Source organism: Geotrypetes seraphini, chromosome 2 (assembly GCF_902459505.1).
Source record: "Geotrypetes seraphini chromosome 2, aGeoSer1.1, whole genome shotgun sequence".
Taxonomy (NCBI): domain Eukaryota; kingdom Metazoa; phylum Chordata; class Amphibia; order Gymnophiona; family Dermophiidae; genus Geotrypetes; species Geotrypetes seraphini.
Window position 1 is genome coordinate 441,155,453 of NC_047085.1, and position 20,909 is coordinate 441,176,361.

The 20,909-nt window shown below is 42.2% G+C and overlaps 1 protein-coding gene across 1 annotated transcript in view; it reads left to right on the forward strand.

Annotated features, from left to right (window-relative positions):
- The window catches only part of GPR158 (G protein-coupled receptor 158), a 461,568-nt gene that overhangs the window by 64,392 nt on the left and 376,267 nt on the right, over positions 1-20,909 (forward strand). The window contains 1 exon segment of the mRNA XM_033932889.1: positions 6,760-6,865. Within this exon segment, the coding sequence (XP_033788780.1) occupies positions 6,760-6,865 (106 nt within the window).

The following is a 20,909-nucleotide window of genomic DNA, read 5'->3' on the forward strand; positions in this document are numbered from 1 at the left end:
GGCAAGTCATTTAAACCTCTGTTGCCTCAAGTAATAATAATAACAACAACTTTATTTTTGTATACCGCAATACCACAAACAGTTCAGAGCGTTTTACAGAGGAAGAGACTGTATACAGACAGCGATATTACAAAAAATGTTCAAAATTACATTGGCACAGTAAGATTAATCCAATTTTTCCTGTAAGTGTTTTAGAAGTACATCATTGTGGAGTGACGATGTTCCTAAAATGGACTTTATTGCTTTGGTTTCAAGCAGCGTCTTTATCACGACTCTCCACATATCAGTTTGTTCCACGTATCTACAACCATAGGACTCTCAGGGACCCCTGAGGAAGACTTTTTGCTGAAACACGGACCGTGTTGGGCCCCATGCCTTCAGCGGACTAGGTCCTTTAGGTTTTTTATGTGGATTATTTTATTCTCATGCGGATTATTTTATCTTTGAGTGGATTATATTATTGTACATTTGAACTTTGACTTTTTTTTTTTATAAAGTCCATTTTAGGAACATCGTCACTCCATAGTGTTTTTTTGGTTTCTCCTGTTGTTTTTTTTCTCTGTGGATTTCCTGAGGTCAATTTTCTTTGCTTTGGTTAGAAGTACATCATGGCAGGTAGACTATGGGCTCCTTTTACTATCGCGCGCAGAATTGCCCCGTGCGCTAAACCTGCGCTACGAGGCTAGAACTAACGCATGCGGCAATTTAGCGCATGCTAAGCACGCGCTAAAACTGCTAGCGCAGCTTAGTAAAAGAAAACCTATATCAGGTTGAAGTCTGTTGACGTATTCTTTGATTTTCTTCTGTTTAGTAGGATTGTTCAGACCCTTAACAATTAATGAACACAATTTTCTTTCCAGCTTATGATTTATCTTTAATCTTATCTATTGTTTTGCCTTTTGTCTTTGTTTTGTTCTATTTCTATCATTTAAATTTCTCCAGAATTCTACTGTTCAACGGCTCCCCCTTCTGCTTCTATTCCTTTCTCTCCTCTCTTCTACCTTCCAAAGTATTTAGATCAATGCTGTCTTGTTAAAATGTTTATTTTATTTTTATTTTTCCTCTAACTCTACTTTTCACTTCTCTATTACCCTCCAGGTACTTTAGTTAGATTGTGAGCCTTCGGGACAGTAAGGGAATTTTTCAAGTACCTTTCTTAATTCTAATCTTAATGTATATTTTCTGTAAACCGCTTAGAACCTAACGGATGTAGCGGTATATAAGAAATAAATTACATTACATTACAAATTACATTACATAATGTAGTAATTGGGTGTCACTCAAGAAAGACGCCTTATAGCAGTATAAGTACATAAGCATTGTATCATAAGATTCACTTCAAGCATATAACAATGGCAGAGATTGGAAGCCAAGAGAATAAATGATTAATTCTGAAAAAATGTAGTGAGACAGAAAATAAGCAAGCCATATGAGACTTTTCCTCTTATCAGTAGAGCAGGCAGTCAAAGCAGAAAGAGATGTTAACAGTGGCAAGATATCAGCGCTAGCCATGGAGTAAATGAAGTCAAAGAAATTTGTCAAAGAGATAAGTTTTGATTGACTTCCTAAAAGTTTGGTAAGAGAGAGCGTTTGAGATAAAGTTGGTCAAACATTTATTCCATTTGCCTGCCTGGAATGATAATGTTCTATCGAGGAATGTCTTACCAAAAATAAGTACCTGTACGTAATATGTAAACTACTGTGATTGTGGCCACAGAAAGATGGTATATGAAGTCCCATTTCCTGTCCCTTTGGAGTTGAGTAATCTAATGGTTAGTTCTAAGGAACTCACTATAGCTCCTCATGACCCTGGGCAAGTCACTTAATTCTCCATTGCCTCAGATACATAACTTATGCCCCCCCCCCCCCCCCGTGGCATAGTGAAGGTGAGAGGCACCTGGGGCAGTGGCACCCCTCCCCTGCCCCTGATCCTTTCTGCCCCCTCTGCCACGCACGCATACCCCTTCCCCCATACCTCTTGAACTTCCCCGGCGTGAGCAGCATCACCAGTTTGCTGCCCGTGTTGGCGTTGGCTCTCCCTCTGATGTCACTTCCTAGACGCGGGACACAGAAGTGATGTCAGATAAAGAACCCCCCCCCCCAACTACACATTAACCACAACAACCTATATTCAACCCATGCCCATCCCTCCTCCACCCTCCTGCCCCAGATTCATGCCCAAAAGTCTACTGCTTTTAAGTAGTACTTTCCCGTCCTGGTATAGTATTGCGTTTTTGCTGTTCAGAGTCTGGCTAGAGTAGATTGGAGAGTAGACCTGTAAGATATGGACCTGGGAAGGAGGGATAGTGATGGGTTAAACATGGTAGTGGTCGCGGGGTTGTGGTTAATGGATAGTCGGGGGCTCTGTAGTTGCATGACATGTACCCAGATGTGTTAACGGTAGATTAAACATACATATAGTAAACTGTAATCTGTGAGATTATGTCTGAAAACTAATATTGTTAAGAGATGGAAAGAGGGCTGTATTGAGTTTACATCATCTGACATGTTATGTGGTGATTGTTTTGCTGAATTTATTAATATTGTCACCTATTAATATTGTTGAATTTATTAATATTATCATTTCAAAGAAGGACAAAAAAGACAACATAAGAGAGCATGCTAAAATACCTCAAGCTGCTTCAACTCCCGGTATATGCTTGTAAAATCAATTAGGTCTTTAAAAGTCTCTTAAACAGACCCTAAATCCTTGCAAAGATGAAGATATTTGAGGCAAATAATCCACCAGCATGAGCCTGCAATCGAAAGAGCAGCTACCCTTGTGCCAGCATATTGTATCTTACCCAGAGGAGCCACCTCTAGCATTCTGAGGCTCATTTTCAAAGCACTTAGACATGCAGGCCTGGATTCTAGAAACAGCGACTTAAGTTAAGCGGCGGTGGGCGCTCTACCGTGGCCTAACTTTAATTGGTTTAATCGGTGTGGTAAGTGAATGCACCATTAAAAACCAATTAAAACCTCAGTAAAAAAAAAAAAAAATAGGCACCGGAATCGCATCTAAGCATGGCGCCTAAAGATGCCTAAGGTCAAAGTAGGCATGGTTAGGGTGGAGATGACCTTAGGTGCCATTAACCGCGATTCTCAGACAAACTAGGTCAAATGTAGGTCTATAATACCCTGGCCAACATTACCGGCGTCTAAGTTTTTCTGGGGCCGCGGTTCTGTTAATGGCACCCACGCCAACATAGCCATTTTTGTAGCCGCCGCCCAATGTAGGTGTCATTTACAGAATCTGGGCCACAAAGTACATTAGATTTCTATGGTACTTTGTGTGTCTAAGTGCTCTGAAAACGAGCCTCTTCGTGTCGGCAGACCGCAATGAGCGTGGCACTCGATACACTTTCAAGATCTGCTCAAAGTACTAAGGTGCTGTTCCATAGACAGTTTGATGGATAAGTGTCAGCATTTTCTACTGAATCTTGCTAGTCACTGTCAGCCAATGCAGTTACTTCAATATAGGTGTCATATGCATATACTTGCTATGCTGAACATGCTATGAGATTGGCCCTAGATAGGGCCATGCAACATTTCACATGCAAGTATTGGGATATCAATGTTTTCAGTAGCAGCTGTGCAGTCCTGGAATGCTTTGACAGGACAATTGCACCTGTGTAAGTCTAGAGATGTTTTCAAAAAACTTCTGAAAACATACTTGTATGTATTTATGTGAATCCATGAGAGAGGTTCCATGTTTGGATTTCATCTTGTGTGAGAGACTTTGAAAACTTCTGAAAACATACTTATAGGTACTGTCTTAGCATTTTTATGTTTTTAGGAGAGAGGTTTGGTTTTTACCTCGAATTTTGCTTGATTGTGAGATTGCTGACCCAGAGAGGGTTTTATTTTGTTTGATGTGTAAATGTATTTACTTATTTTTTATGTTGTTAAAATAAATAAATATACTTTGATGCTTCTGAAATCACCCATGCCGCTGCATTTTGTATAACTTGCAACATTCTGCTACATGAAACTGAAGTCCTCGGGTACAAAGCATTTCAATAAATCAACTTATTCATCACCAAACTCTGTACTAGAGAATGACACGGGGACAAATTTTCCCCCATCCCCGTGGGAACTCATTTTCCTGTCCCAACCCCATGAGCTCTTTTCCTGTCCCTGCCTCATTCCTGCAAGCTCCATCCTCATCTGCACAAGCCTCAAACACTTTAAAATCACAAGTGTTCGAGGCTTGTGCAGTTAAGGCAGAGTTTACAGGAATGGGGAAGGGATAGGGACAGCGCCAAAGCTCACGGGGAGAGGACGGGGAAATTGAGTTCCCGCGGGATTTGTCCCCGTCTCACTCTCTACTCTGTACTACAGTCCTAAAGTCATATTCTGACAACATCGGTTTCAACTTACTCAATAAATGAAGCTGGTAAAAAGATGAACTGTCACCTGTCCTATTTGTTCATGCATATACAAACTGGAATCTAATACAACACCTAAGCTCTTCACACATTTCTTAATATCAGTCTCATCGGGTATCACAGGATCTAGTTGTCTGCCTACCAATATCATTTTAAAAATGTAGGTGCCTTTAGAAGCCTCCAAAACCAGCGCCTTTGTCCCAACTAAATAGGCGCCTAAGGGCACCTATGGCCACTGTAGGCGTTGCTAATGCCAGAAGTGACCTTAGATATCCTTAGAACAAACAAAAACCAACTGCAGATGTGTACAAGATGCAGGCAGAATTTATTGTGACAAATATAAATTTATAAAAACCTTTTTACCAAACAAGGGACCCGACACGGTCCGTGTTTCGGACAAACCTTCGTCAGGGGTCCAATATGCAAAAAGGTTTGAAAAATATGCCACAAAAAATATAGAATAAAAAATCATAAACCAAAAGGTCCAATACGCTGATAATCGCCAACTCCTGTAAAGCGTCTCATCTTGTACACATCTGCAGTTGTTTTTTGTTTGTTCCTGGTTGGTTTTTTCTGCAGACAAGGTTGGACCCCTCCTTCCTTTTTTGTTGCTCTTAGATATCCTTAGACCTGATTCTCGTGGAAGGCAGTCGCTGAAAATGTAGGACTTTAAAACCCTGACCTACATTTCTGGTGCCTTCCTTTCATGTAGCTGCGATTCTCCAAATAGCACCATTGCATGATTGACATGTGATCTATGGCTGCTGATAATGGCACCGTATGTAGAATCCAGCCCTAAATGTTTACAAGTGTGCTTCTTAGTTTAAATTTGGATAAATTCCTTTCCTGAACAAGGTATAGGTTAGTACTTCTAATACTGGTCTCCAATAATTTTGAAATTGATTAGCATAGTATGATGCATGGATAGACTGATAGTGATCTGGACCCCTAGGCAATAAGGGTCATAGGACCCTAACCAACCATCTGAAATATATAACTATTACTGGTTAGAGGAGGGTTGGCCCAGTGGCGTATTGAGGGTGAGAGGCGCTCAGGGTGTGGCGCCACTCCCCCTCCCTCTTCTCCACCCCACCCCACCCCACCAACTCCTTCCCCACCCCTTCCCTTCCCCCCAGTGGTGTAGTAAAGGGGGCACCCTTCCTCTTCTCTGCTTCCCTCATTCTTTCCCCACCCCCCCACCCCACTACCACATGTGTGCCACTTTCCTTCCCCTATATCTCTTTAACATTCGGGGCGCCAGCAGCAACCCCAATCTGCCTCTCGTGCCAGCGTCGCTCTTCCTCTGACATCACTTCCTGGACCAGTGCTAGGAAGTGATGTCAGAGGAAGAGCCGATGCTGGCACGAACAGCAGGTTGGGGTTGCTGCTAACACCCAGAACGTTAAAGAGGTCACAGGGGAAGGAAGGTGGCATGTATGTGCAGGAGGGGATGGGGAAGGAGCAGACGGGGTGGGGGGGGTAGAGAAGAGGGTGGTAGAGGGGGGGCACCTCTCACTCTTGCTATGCCACTGCTTCCCCCAGTATCTCATTAACGTTCAAAGCGTAAGCAGCAACCCCCCCCCCCCACAGTGGCAAGGGTCCAGGAAGAGCCAATGCTGGCGCGAGCAGGTGGGGGTTGCTGCTCGTGCCATAGGAGGAAGAGCCAATGCTGACGCGAGCAGGTGGGGGTTGCTGCTCATGCCAGGAATGTTGGCAAGAGTACAGAGTAAGGGGAGCGGCGCACGCACATGAGAGTGGGGTGGGGGACGGGGCAACCCTACCAAGCCCGTGCCCCTTACTATGCCACTGGGTCAGCTTCCTGTGAGCCCTCATAGACTGGTCAGCCTGCCCCTAGTATGATGTGTTGCAATTGTAATATGTCACCAATTTTTATATGGTACGATCCCTGAACTTTTTAAGGGTCTGATGTCTGAGTATCAACCATTAAGATCATTGCGCTCTGAAAGTTCAGCGGTGCTGAAAACGAAGGCTAACCCTAAATATGTGGAATCAAATGCCATGACTTTTACATATGCAGGGGTTAAGTTGTGGAATAGCCTGGTTGGTCAAATCCGAAAATGCAGAGATAAGAGGTCATTTAGGAAAATGCTGAAAACACAACTATTTGTAGATGCATTTCTCTGAGAAATTGATTTTATATAAGGATTGAATCTGTTTGTTTTGTTCTTACCTTGTTCTGAATTTTATAAGATTTTATGTATGTAACTATTTGTAAACCGTTTTGAACTAAAATGGTATAGAAATTTTAAAAATAAATATATGTGGTTAGAGTACAATTTTAAGCTTTGTATATGATGATGACGAAAAGCCATTGTTAGTGCTGTACATTGATGGATGCTTTTTATTTCAGGGGAGTAGTTAAAGTGGACATAAATCTACAGAAGCTAGATATCGACCAGTGCTCAAATGATGGCTGGTTTGCGGGAACTCACAAATGCCAAAACAATAGTGCAGAGGTAAGAATGCAATTAACAACAGATATTAGTATTCATTTTGTGAAAGTGTGCACTTGTAATTTTTAGGATTTGTTCAACTTGAATAACGTTTATGGATATATAAAGTGTCCAACCTTTACAACTTTATAACTTCTCCCAGTAGTGTAATATTTGCCCTCGGGTGGAAGTATTGCAGAAATCCAGACATTACAGCCATGTAGAAGCATGTGGCTTCTACTGTGAAGCTATCTCCAAAATATATCACAATGATGTAGTATGCAATGAGCATGAAAATTACTGCTGTGTTAAAAATGCAGAGTAATACACAGCTCATTGCCAAAATGTTCCCCTTCTTGTCAGTACTATGAAGGGGCCATTAAAAAAAGTTGCTGGCGGTCTGCATAGGCTCCTCAATCCCTGGTAGTCCCTCACCTCTACCCTGACTTAAAAATAGGTCCCTGGTGTCTAGCAATGCCCTGCACCCTGGATGCCCACTTTCTCCTGACTCTGCCATGCCATCTTGGAAAACAACAGTACTTGACCCTACATGATGCATCTTGGGACTCACAAAGCAGGGTCAGCCTACCAAATAAAGGGATATTTACATGCTAGGATGCACCACAAGGGGTCAAGTGACACCATTTTCATAGATGACAACATAGAGACAGGTGTGAGTGAATATCTCTCCTGCCTTTTCAAGATATGCCCTGGGGGTTCTGCGGAGCCTCAAGGAGAGGTTGGGAGAGTTGGGGGTGCCGCTAAACACCCAGGCAATTTTTTTAAAATGTTATAGTGGGGGGGGGGGGGGGGGTGGCAGGGACTCTAGACTACCAGGAATATTTTTTTATATTTAGGAGTTGCTAGGCACCAAGGATATTTTCTGGAGAAATGTGCGTGTGTGTGTGTGTGTGTGTGGGGGGGGGGGGTGTCAGAGGTGGGTGATTTGAGATTCAGGGGTCATCACAGTAAGGGATTGGGGAAATTGTAGATCTGGAGGCCTGGGGGACTTATTAGTTTTTCTGTCCCAATGCAGAAGGTGAACTAACCTCAGACTTGCAGTGGCATACAAAGGGGGGGGGAGTTCTGCCCTGGGTGCAGCCTTAGTGGGGGTACACAGCCGGCCCGGTCCTTATCGTGTTCCCTCCCTCCTTACTTAAGGTGACCAGCGAGATGACCGAGCAGCAAACCTCCCTCCATAGCATCGGCAGCCGCAGCACGCTAAACAGGCTGCTTCGCGGCTTTCTCCTGCCAGTGAGTCCCTCTGCCGCATCACTGATGATGTCATCAGTGACGCTTCACCGGCAGGAGAAAGCTGCGAAGCAGCCTGTTTAGCGTGCTGCGGCTGCCGACGCTACTGGAGGGAGGTTTGCTGCTCGGTTATCTCGCTAGGAGAGTTGGAAGGGTTCACTTGGGGGAGGAGAGATAGGAGGGTCAGTGGGGGTTCGGCTGGGAGGGGGGAGAAGCGGTCTGCCTCGGGTGCTCCAAGGCCTGGCACCATTACCTTCTTCGGGCAACAGCAGCGTTTACAATTCGCTGCTGTTGCCAGCTTCAGGCCTTCCTCTTTACCGGGTCCTGCCTACTTCCTGTTTTCATGAAGACAGGACCCAACAGAGAGGAAGGCCTGAAGCCGGCAACAGCAGTGAATTGTGAATGCTGCTGCTGTCCGATGAAGTTCAGGACACCAGGCCTTGGGTGACAGAAGGAGGAAAGGGAGCAGAGGGGGAGAGAATTGAGGAGAGTGTTGCTGTACCCAACTGGAGGGAATGAAAGGAGATGACAAGGCTTGGAGGGAATAAGAGACACCAGGGCATGGAGGGAAGGAGGAAGGTATGCCAGACCAAGGGAAAGGGAAGGGAGAAAGGAAGGAGAAGATGTCAGACCATGGAGGGGGAGGGAGAGAATTTCAAAATTCCTTCTCTTCAGGATATTGAATCTCTCTTTCAACAAGTCAAATTAAAAAACTCTCGATCAGAAATTATTCCTCCTTTTTATTTGAAAAAACATTTCACACATTACGGACCCTTCATACAATTGCTTATACAAAAAAGTTTACTTACTGCTACAGTTCCATTCCTATGGAAGACGGCACTCATTACTCCTATCATTAAAAATCAAAAAATTGGCATAAACGAAGTTGCCAACTACCGTCCAATAGCCAACATACCGTTCATAGCGAAACTTACAGAAAAATTGATCTTCAACCAACTTTCCGATTTTATCGAACACACAAATGTACTTCACCCTAATCAAACAGGATTTAGAAAATTCCATAATACAGAATATTCATTAATAGGCTTAACTTCAAATATTCAATATTTTCTAGATCACCACAAATCTGTAATTCTCCTTTCTCTGGATATATCTGCAGCCTTTGACACTATCGATCACGACTTGCTTTTAAACAGGCTAGAAGAAATAGGCATAAACGAGAGAGTTCTAGCTTGGTTTCGTATTTTTCCAAACGCACTTCTGTAGTCAGATTTAATAATGAAGAATCTACGCCATATTCATCATCATTTGGAATACCCCAAGGTTCCATACTGTCTCCTCTATTGTTTAATATATTTCTTTCACCACTATTAGAACTATGTCAGTCCATAGGCTTCATTCCATATTCATACGCCACTTGTGACCCCTATCCAGTCAGAGTAGTGCCCCTTTACTCCTACCCTCTGCTTCCTGCCCGTCAGCCAATTTTTTATCCATCTGTGCACGTCCCCTTCCACCCCGTGACTCCACAGTTTCTTCAGTAGGCGTTCATGGGGCACCTTGTAGAAGGCTTTTTGGAAATCTAGATATACGATGTCTACGGGGTCACCTTACATAGAAACATAGAAAATGATGGCAGAAAAGGGCTATAGCCCACCAAGTCTGCCCATTCCAAGTATCCGCCCCCCTGAATTCACTCCCTTAAAGATCCCACGTGAGCATCCCATTTGCTCTTAAAATCCATCACGCTGTTGGCCTCAATCACCTGCAGTGGGAGCCTGTTCCACTGATCCACCACTCTTTCGGTGAAAAAGTACTTTCTGGAGTCTCCATTAAACTTCCCTCCCCTGATTTTCAGCGGATGTCCTCTGGTGGTCGAGGGTCCCCTGAGACAGAAGATATCATCTTCTGACTCGATGCGACCCGTGATGTACTTAAACGTTTCAATCATGTCTCCCCTCTCTCTTCGTTCCTCAAGTGAGTACATCCGCAACTTCTTTAGTCTTTCTTCATACGTGAGATCCTTTAGCCCCAAGACCATCCTGGTGGCCATTCGCTGAACCGACTCGATCCTCAGCACGTCCTTACGGTAGTGTGGTCTCCAGAATTGAACACAGTACTCCATGTGAGGCCTCACCATGGATCTGTACAGCGGCATAATGACCTTGGTCCAATTGTTTACTTATCCCCTCAAAGAAATGCAGCAGATTCGTCTGGCATGATCGGCCTTTACAGAAACCATACTGGCTTGATCTCATCAGATTATGTTTTCCTATATGCTCATTGATACCTTCCCTGACCAGTGATTCGGCCATCTTCCCCGGAACAGAGGTTAAGCTCACCGGTCTGTAGTTTCCCGGGTCGCCTCTCGATCCTTTTTTGAAGATCGGTGTAACATTCACTATCTTCCAGTCCTCCGGGATTATCCCTGTTCTCAAGGACAGGTTGCAAATATGCCGCAGTAACTCTGCTGTTTCATCTCTGAGCTCTTTCAGTATTCTCGGGTGGATCCCGTCTGGGCCCGGGGCTTTGTCAGATTTTAATCTATCTATCTAGAGCAGTGATTCCCAACCCTGTCCTGGAGGAACACCAGGCCAATCGGGTTTTCAGGCTAGCCCTAATGAATATGCATGAGAGAGATTTGCATATGATGGAAGTGATAGGCATGCAAATTTGCTTCATGCATATTCATTAGGGCTAGCCTGAAAACCCAATTGGCCTGGTGTTCCTCCAGGACAGGGTTGGGAACCACTGATCTAGAGGAAATCTTTCCACTTATCTTCGCTGATCGGTACACCAACGGTGGCCAGTGTTTCACAATTTCATGCTGCCTCAGGGTGTGTCCCGACCGATCAGACTTCTAAACACAGAAGAAAATAGCATGAATAAATAAACATTTCTATTTTTTCTAGTGTGTATAAGGCAATGTGCAATTGTTAAAATATAAAGAACATACCTCTTCAAAACGGACGCCACGAACATGTGGTCTGACCCACGTAGATTTTTAAACATGGGCAACACTTTTGCCCCGTCCCTTTTATCTTTGACATATTTCCGGTGTTCATGCTTTATCATCCGGAGCATTCAAACCGGGGTCACTTTGTGAGAGCCTTCTCAGAAGTTTGAGACGTTTTTGGCGTCCGTTTTATTATAGAGGATGCCTCCAGCCTTCTGAGGTCTTTTCTTTCATTACTTGAAAAAATAGAGTTGTTTGATATAAGTGAGTGGTAATGTTTTGTTATTTTGGATTGCATCGTTTTTACGGTGTTATCGTGTGACACCGTTTCCTCATCGGTGGTGGTTGAAATTAGTGTATAGTCATTTTTGTAAAAACAGAAAAAAATGTACCTGCTACTAGTAGTGCTTAAAGTAGCTTCAGAGCATGGGAAAGACCCGAACTGGGACTCCTAGGAGGAAGCACGTCTCCAAATACCCCCTGATCTTGATCTTCATCGCCATAATGCCAGAAGACGATCCTACTCCCGTTTTATACCAAGCTACTGGAATCTGCTCCTTCAAATCAAATCCCTCAACGGCCATCTGAACTTTTGAAAAGCAATAAAAACTTATCTCTTCACCTAATGCCATATGGATAAAAAAAGGAAAGAAGGAATATACGGTAGTCTAAATGTATGTTGAACTAGATCCTCTGTGTATGCCAAGTTAGGATGAACCCATTCTGAGCTCGCTGGGGAGAACGGGATATAAAATGATTAAATAAATAAATAAAATAAATACCACAGGTCACTTTTTAGCGTTGCTTAATAAAAGGGAGATTGTAAGCCCTCCAGGAACAGGAAAATACCATCAGTACCTGATTGCATTTGCGCGTGTGTGTTTCATTTTTACTGATACGCATGCTAAACCTTCTTAGGGGCAATTCTATAAAGCTTTTTCATAAGGTATATAAATAGCCACTTTAAGAACTATAATGGATTCCATGAAACTCCCTCCCCCCCTTTTTTGATGATTTACAGGATACTGCGTTTACATGCACTGCACATTCCCTCCTGTCTTTGCTAATGCACACTTGGGAAATGGGACAAGAGCATCCAATTGATCTTCACATCAAGGAGAAGATAATCAATACCAATCCCATCAACTACTCCCCTGGGCTGCTGTTCAATCAGGCCATTCAGAATTACATTTAGCTGTGAGCGACTCTAGGCACAATATGTAAAATGATAACGGAGCCATTTCAGATCAGGCATAGCATATAAACTTGACAAAAATAGCTCAAACAACACCTGGAGGTGTGTGGGGGAAGAATTGTTGATCCAGTCTTATGAGTTTTTGCCATTTATGGCTGTGTTTTATACATATAAAAAATGGTTATAATATTTTGTTCTTGAAGAAGAATATAAGTAAATATTAGCTATTGCTTTGTTAACATACTGTTAAAACCAAAACAATAAAACTTATTGAAAAACAACAGCAACTTGTAAACCTCAATGGCATTTAGTGCAAGGCAAATGGAGCAGAAGTCGAGATCTCAAACGCAAAGTGATATAAAATAATCCATTGGAATACTAAATACTGTAGATGAGTTGCTATCAGAGATCAATAGCTTGAATCTGGAGAGATACACCCTGCTTTTTAAGGCTTTCAGTGCAGTTTTTGGAGCAGAGAGGTATCTGATGGTTAGTAGTGTTGTAAAGTAACTAAGTAACCCCCCCATGAATGTTGGAGTTGTTATTGCCACGGCCAGCACTAAAAACTGCACTATGCTTTTGTAAAAAGGGGGGGAGGGGGGCTTAAATACAACTAATTACTGTACTTAAGAACATAAGAACATAAGCAGTGCCACTGCTGGGTCAGACCAGAGGTCCATCATGCCCAGCAGTCCGCTCACGCGGCGGCCCATCAGGTCCAGGCCCTGTATAGTATTCCTCTATCTATACCCTTCCATTCCCTTTTCCTTCAGGAAATCATTCAATCTCTTCTTGAATCCCAATTCCTTACCCTGTCCTATCACACCTTCTGGAAGCGCATTCCAGGTGTCCACCACCCGTTGGGTGAAGAAGAACTTCCTAGCATTGATTCTGAATCTGTCCCCTTTTAATTTTGCAGAATGCCCTCTCGTTCTTGTAGATTTCAAAAGTTTGAAGAATCTGTCCCTCTCCACTTTCTCTATGCCCTTCATGATCTTGTAAGTCTCAGTCATGTCCCCTCTAAGTCTCCGCTTCTCCAGGGAAAAGAGCTCCAGTTTCTCCAATCTTTCGGCGTATGAAAGGTTTTCCATACCTTTTATCAAACGTGTCGCTCTCTTCTGTACCCTCTCGAGTATCGCCATATCTTTCTTTAGGTACGGCGACCAATACTGGACACAGTACTTCAAATGTGGGCACACCATCACCCGATACAGCGGCAGGATAACTTCTTTCTTTCTGGTTGTAATACCCTTCTTGATTATACCTAGCATTTTGCGCTATGCCGACGGCTTCATTGTCTTGTCCACTATTACCCCCAAATCCCTTTCTTTGGTACTCTCACTCAATAACAGCCCTCCCATCTTGTAGCTGTATCTGGGGTTTCTGTTTCCTACGTGCAAGACTTTACATTTTTCTACATTGAACTTCATCTGCCATCTCGTCGCCCACTCCCCTAGTTTGTTCAGGTCCCTTTGTAAATCTTCGCAGTCCTCTATAGCCCCACTAAATAGTTTGGTGTCATCTGCGAATTTTATTATTTCACACTTCGTCCCTGTTTCTAGATCATTTATAAATACATTGAATAGCAGTGGTCCAAGCACCAACCCCTGCGGAACACCACTCGTGACCCTCCTCCAGTCCGAGTAGTGGCCCTTCACTCCAACCCTCTGCTTCCTACCCGCCAACCAATTCCTGATCCATCTGTGTACGTCTCCATCTACCCCATGGTTCTTCAGTTTCCGAAGTAGGCGTTCATGGAGTACCTTGTCAAAGGCTTTTTGGAAGTCTAAGTATACGATGTCTATTGGGTCCCCTTTGTCCATCCGTTTGTTAATTCCTTCGAAGAAGTTCAATAAGTTTGTTAGGCACGATCTTCCCTTGCAGAAGCCATGTTGACTTATTTTCATAAGTTTATTCCTTTCTAGATGCTCCTCGATGCTATCTTTTATCAGCCCTTCCGCTATTTTCCCTGGAACCGAGGTCAGACTTACCGGTCTGTAGTTCCCCGGGTCACCTCTTGATCACTTTTTAAAGATGGGCGTAACGTTGGCTATCTTCCATTCCTCTGGGATCACACCTGTTTTCAGGGATAGGTTACAAACTTGCTGTAGTAGTTCCACTATTTCCTCCTTTAGCTCTTTCAGTACCCTAGGGTGGATTCCGTCCGGGCCTGGTGATTTGTCAGTTTTTAATTTTTCTAACTGCCTGTGTATGTCTTCAAGGTTTACTTCTATGGATGTTAATTATTCTGCTTGTTCTCCTTTGAAGATTTGTTCAGGTTCCGGTATGTTGGATGTGTCCTCATGTCTCCTCATTTGTACAAAGGTGCACTAGCATTTTTAGCACGCACAGGATTAGTGCAGCCGAAAAAATACCGCCTGCTTAAAAGGAGGCGGTAGCGGCTAGCGCGTGTGGCATTTTAGTGCGCTCTAAAACTGCTAGTGCACCTTTGAAAAAGGAGTCCATAGTCTTTATGGAGGAAGTCTGCTTGTCCGACCCCAAGACTGACGGGTTCCCACACATTTGATTTTTCTGCATTTGATGTTTCCCAAAGATATTCAAACAGAGTTTGCCATTAGATGAAAATTTGTTAGAACAACAGACAGACAGTCATCCCAACTTTGTAAAGCCAGTATGATGGTGATAATGAAGATAAAGATGCAAGTGATAAATTAGACTGCACTGGATCTGATGTAGATGATAATGACAATGATGATAAAGTATTCTTCGCTATATGGAAGTCAAGTATTTCAGACACATCCCTTTATCAATATCTGCAGAACCAGTCAAAAGACATCAGCCTGGCCTGACATGAGGGATTTTTTAATTAGACTGAGCAGTTGTTAATCGTGCAGTTGTTGAACACCAGCTAGTTTAATAAGGACACACAATCACCCTTGCAAAATTTAGGGCTCCTTTTACAAAGGTGCGCTAGCGTTTTTAGCGCACGCATCGGATTAGTGCGCGCTAGAGCACGTGCTAGCCAAAAAACTACCACCTGCTCTAGAGGAGGCGGTAGCAGCTAGCGCATGGGGCATTTTAGCGAGCGCTATTCCGCACTTTAAGGCTCTAACGCATCTTTGTAAAAGGAGCCCTTAGTTTTACTAAAAGCAAAGTGGATTGAATTTTAGAGCAATAAAGTTGGGATAAAAATGTTAATAGTTCCACATATTATAGTTATTATACATTTATTTTTTACTCAAAAAGTATTATGGGTTCTTTTAACAAAGCCACAGTGGAAATTTCTACCGTGGGCCACTCCTGTATCATGCCATGAAAACCATGAGATGGGGAGGAGTCCTTCATTGTGTGGTCACCATAAGTTGGCTCAAATTGAGGACAGATCCGGATGCAGTTTTTAGATATCTGATTCCTTTAACATGCTAGGTTAAAGTGGAGTGTCTGATGGAAAGTTAAGATTAAAAGAATGTGTCTCTATGCAACTTGACTCCTGTATAACATTTTGGTTATTATCTAGCAAAGATTAAAAACCATGGGTTAGATAGTGAAAGGCACTCACTTAAATAGCAGGTAAAAGGGGTTATCTGGTTCTTGATGATATTCAGACCACTAATCAAATAGCTAATTGGATAAAGTTAGGTCAGAAAAAAGGTTGGCCTATCTGGTTAGCTATCTAATTAGTCACTAATTAAGACAGTACTGCTAGTCAGCAATTCCAGGATATTCAGTGCTGCTGAATATACAAGGCTTTTTTTAATAACTGTGATGACTGGTGCTTTTAAAATGCTGACCAACATAGGCTTTAAAATCAGCTGGGTGATAGTGTCTATTAGGGATGCTCTATCCATCTGTCTGTCTGCATCTGTTTGCATTTACACATTAAAAAGATGTGAATGGCATCACTTCCTCTGCCCAGCAGCAGCCTTTTGAGCCAGCAGGAGTCCTCAGGTCTCACCAGCAGCATTTTAGAGCATGAGATTTGGGCCTGGAAGGAAGAAAGGGGCAGCATTTTATTTTTTAATTTTAATTTTTAAATCTTTATTCATTTTTAAACTTATAATAAGTGTGATAACATATCCATACAAATAACCATAAATATATCACTTAATAATCAACAATAATACATATAATATTCTCTTATTTCCCCTCCCTCCCCACCCTTATCTATCATATAATCAATACTTATACAACATGTAACAATAAAAATACCCTCCCTCCCACCCCATAATAACTGGTTTGGAGGTATTTTTTAATTTTTAATTTATATTTTAACATTTTAACTAAGAAATACACTTCTTGTACAGAAAATTGAGTAAGATATTCAATTAACATAAAAAGAAATTAAGATTGAATTAAAGGAAAAAAATATTCACTTAATCAATATTAAAGTCCCAAATTAAAGAGATCCAAAATTCTAACGAGTGAATATCAATGAAAGAAAGAAAAAAGGAAATCACATTCTAATACAAAAAAGAGTGGTGCAGCAGAACCAGCAGAAGGTCCCAGGTCCTACTAGTAGGGAAGACTCTTCGCTGCCATCCTATGTATTCTTCCGCTCCTCCTTGTCTATTCTCTCCCTCCCTATACTTCTCCCATTTCCTTCCTTCTCCCGTCTTCACTCTACCCCTCTCTTCTTTGCTTCTCCATCTTTTCCTTCCCTTATGATCTGCTCCTCGGTCTCTACCAGTTCACTTCTTTACTGCCTCGCTTCTCCCCTCTTCTTTCTAACCTTGCTTATTCAAGTATGCCCATCTCCTCAGCTTTCCTCCTCACCAACCCCCCACCCCTCTCCCTCCTCTTTCCACCCATCTAACCCCACTCTTTCTTTGAGGGATAGTAAAATGCAGCGGCAGGCCTATAGAGAGAGTGGGCACAAACATACAAATAAAAAAACTTTAACATTTAAAAGTGTGATGTCAAGTTTGCATTTCTTTTTACCGGATCGTTAAGTTTGGTTATCAGAATCTTAGGGGTTTGTAGGGTGTAAGGCTGAAGGTTCATCTAAGTCAGAGTTTCCCAAACTGTGGGTTGGGACTCCAAAGGCACCTATCAACTAGTTATTATGTAACTGTAATGTTAATCTAGAATGATTGTGTGCAAATGTTGATTTAGGATATGAACGTAAATTCTGGATATGCAAGTGTTGATTTAGGAAGTTAAGCCGACTGGGACCCTTGCTGTGTTTTATTACACTTGGAGTGGGTTTGGTTCTGAGCATTCGCATATCACACTTTAAACATTTAATTATGAACATTTGACCTCTGATCAGTTGGATATTTGAATTAAGTATCACAGATTTATATTTAAGTTCCTCATTATCTATAGTGTACTTTTCTGAAATTACAACATACCTTAAATTCCCAGTGATCCCTTTACGTATAAATAATGGGCTGACACAAGGAATTAGATGATGATGTGGACATAATTTTCCATGTAATTAATGAGGACATAATGAATCACATAACTTTGCATATTTTTAAAAATGTGTTGGTACTGCATGAAACAGCAGGGTAGTTTATGCAGAATTTTGGCCTGAAAGCACCCTGTAATGTGTGCATGCTGAAAGAAGTGCTGTCCTCTCCAATCCTTAGTGGTTCAATGAGTCTGATGGCCCCAGCTCTGGCCCTGATTAGGGCTAAAGTTTTGTAAAGACACTCATCCCTTACATAATTATGAGAATTGGGTCAGGGGAAAGGGGGTTGGGCCTGCTGGACCACTAGGGTTCAGAGGTCCAGAAGGATCTTTCACTGGTCAGACTGTGAAACACATCCAGATCTCCAATCATCAGTGGTCTATTGGGCCCCACTCCTCTCCAGTTCCAATGTGAGGCTAAAAGTTTGTGAAGACCCCCAGATGTAAGTGGCCAAAGGTTAATGGGTAAGTTGAAAGATTTATGAGGACTTGAGGAAACTTTACGTACTGGGGATTTCTGGTTATGCCCTGTTGTGAGAATCAGTATGGCTGTGGAACTCCTACTGTACTGCAGCCCTACTCTGCTTTTTAAACTCTGCTTTTTAAAATCATGCTCAAGATATTTCAGAAGAGCTGGGCAAATATTCTATTTTGCTATTAGGTAGCCCAAGGTCAAAGATTCCAAAAACCCAGCTGATGGGAAAGCTATGCTTCAAGAGATGCAGGCTATGCTTAAATGACTCACAGTTTTCATCTGCTAACTCTGTCATGCAGAGGACTTTTTTTTTTTTTCCTTTTTCAGGCTCTTGAGAGATATTGTGGGAAGGGCAGAAGGTGTTCAAAGTCAGTTGGAGTGCAAGGAGTTAGAGGAAAGGGTGCGAGAGTTGAGAAGCTTGATGGGACCCGGGGAGGGGAGGTGGGGGTGGATAGTATACCATTATTTAATCTGTGTGAGAAACAAACATCTTTTTAAATAGTTTTACATAACCCAGATTTTTTTTCTGTTTATAATTATGACCTTTTTGTGCCAGATCAGTGGTCTTCATTAATTTTTAAGTCGGGGTCACTTTGGATCCAAATGAGCTGAAGGAGAGCCACCAAATATCCTATATTGGGACGAGACGCTACTGACCAATATGTCTCAAAGACATTCATCCCCACCAGACTGCCTTCAAACACTTTATTGGGGATATCCTGAAGGAGTAGCATTTCCAATTCCAAATTCATTCTGTTTCTATATCTATTAAGAATATCTTTCAAGTATGAAGCTCTTTCTTCTCATTCAATTTCCCCTTCTGTGGGGAGCTTGGATATAGAAGCACACTGTAGCAGAAAACAAAATCCTGAATGATGGGGGAGGGGGCAGAGGTCTCCAGGAGCCGCCATTGGCCCCCGGGCTTTGTATTGAAGAACACTATACTAGATCATAAAGATGTTGGTTTGGACCTCTAGTTAGAGGGTGGTTGTGATTGAAATACTTTACTCTGTACCCTTACCACATACAATTCTCTACACAGAGATCCAGTGTTCTCAAGTGCTTGTAGTTGTATCAATGTATAAATATATCAGTCTGGTCTCTAGAATAAGCTCTGTTATTGTCTACTGTAATCTATTTTTTGTCATGACTAGTCTGTTTTCAAACAATTGTGAATGTCTACCTGTAACCCGTTCTGAGCTTCTGGGAGAATGGGATAGAAATCGAAATAAATTGGCTGATTCTTGAAAGCCATCTTATGGCCCCACTTCATCTTATTAAAACTATACTTTCGACCTGGTTCACAGCACAATAACCATATAAACATAAAAAACCAGTGGAGTCGTAAAGAGAATACTAAATGTTGCTGGAAACACTGGAAATTGAAATCAAAAGCGGACAGCCCTCAGCCAACACCTCAAAACACCTTTTTCTTTGAAAATTATCATGAGGTAGGAAAAAGCCTCAGATTCCCCCCTCCACCAAACCAATAACTCAGGTTGTTAATAAGTGGAGGCTAACCAGGGTACATTCAAGTCATTGGCATAAAAAAACCTCCTCATGTAATATTTCACTATACGAAAAAAGTCTTGTGCAATGCAAGTGAGGAAGTGTCTGCCTGATATTCAAAGCACCAGAAAATTAGGTGAACTGACTGCTCACAGCAACATTGAAGAGCAATGCCTCATGAAGATGGAAAACAAAAGCACACCACACATCGACGATGGCCAGCATTTCGCTAGTTATAAGCTGCTTCAGGATGTGGAAATGATCAATCCTACAAGACATAAAACAAAACACTCAATACTTAACGTCTGTGGAAAAGCTTTTCTCTCTCCTCTTCATTCGATAGACCGAAAGCCCCAACGTACTATCAACACGGCTCCATGATTCAATATGGTGGCTCCTCGGACATGGAAACTGGAGAAGGCCCCGCCCATTTAACTTGTCAGTTCAAGTACAGGTGTCATATTGTGATTGGATACAATTGTGTGTGACGTAGTCCCAAGTTCGAAACCAAGGTTAGCATTGAAAACTACGGTTCTCGATCAAAGTAAATGATGCCATTCCAGTTTGGAATTTAACCCTCCAGGCTCATCCATTTCCAACGTATAGATCCAAAAAAGTTATCTCCTTAAAAGCAAGCGTTGTCTATTCTTGTGACTTATGGAGATATGATCTATAGCACAACACCTTAAATCTTGAAATATATGATTATGTTCTTGACAATGAGCAACAATCGAAGCCTGCACCTTGCCGGTGTTGAGGCAGCTTTTATGTTCCGTGATCTGTGTTTTAAGGGGCCGTGAGGTTTGGCCTACATATATTTTCAGACACGGACATATTAATAAATATACTACATGATCTGTCAAACAGGTAGTGTGAAAACGAATAGAATATGTTCTGCTTGACACTGGGTTAAAAAAACAACCAGTTAGATCTGTCGTAATAGCGCAGATCTGGCACGTATGGCATTTAGAATGATTACCTACAGATTGACAATCTTGTTGTTTGTGAACAAAACAATCCGAAAGACTCAATAGTTCTTTGAGATTTTTTTGTCTGGAATAAGCCATACGAAGGTGACAATCAGAGAAAGCTGGATCTTGGCTCAAAATGTCCCAATGATGATGTAAAGACCGAACTACATATTTTATAGTTGGTGAAAACTCAAGTACACAGGTGATTGCTTGCATATCAGAGGAACGTGCTCTGGGAATTAACAATAAATCCCGATCTGTAGGTAGTCATTCTAAATGCCATACGTGCCAGATCTGCGCCATTACGACAGATCTAACTGGTTGTTTTTTTACACCCAGTGCCAGGCAGAACATATTCTATTCGTTTTCACACTACC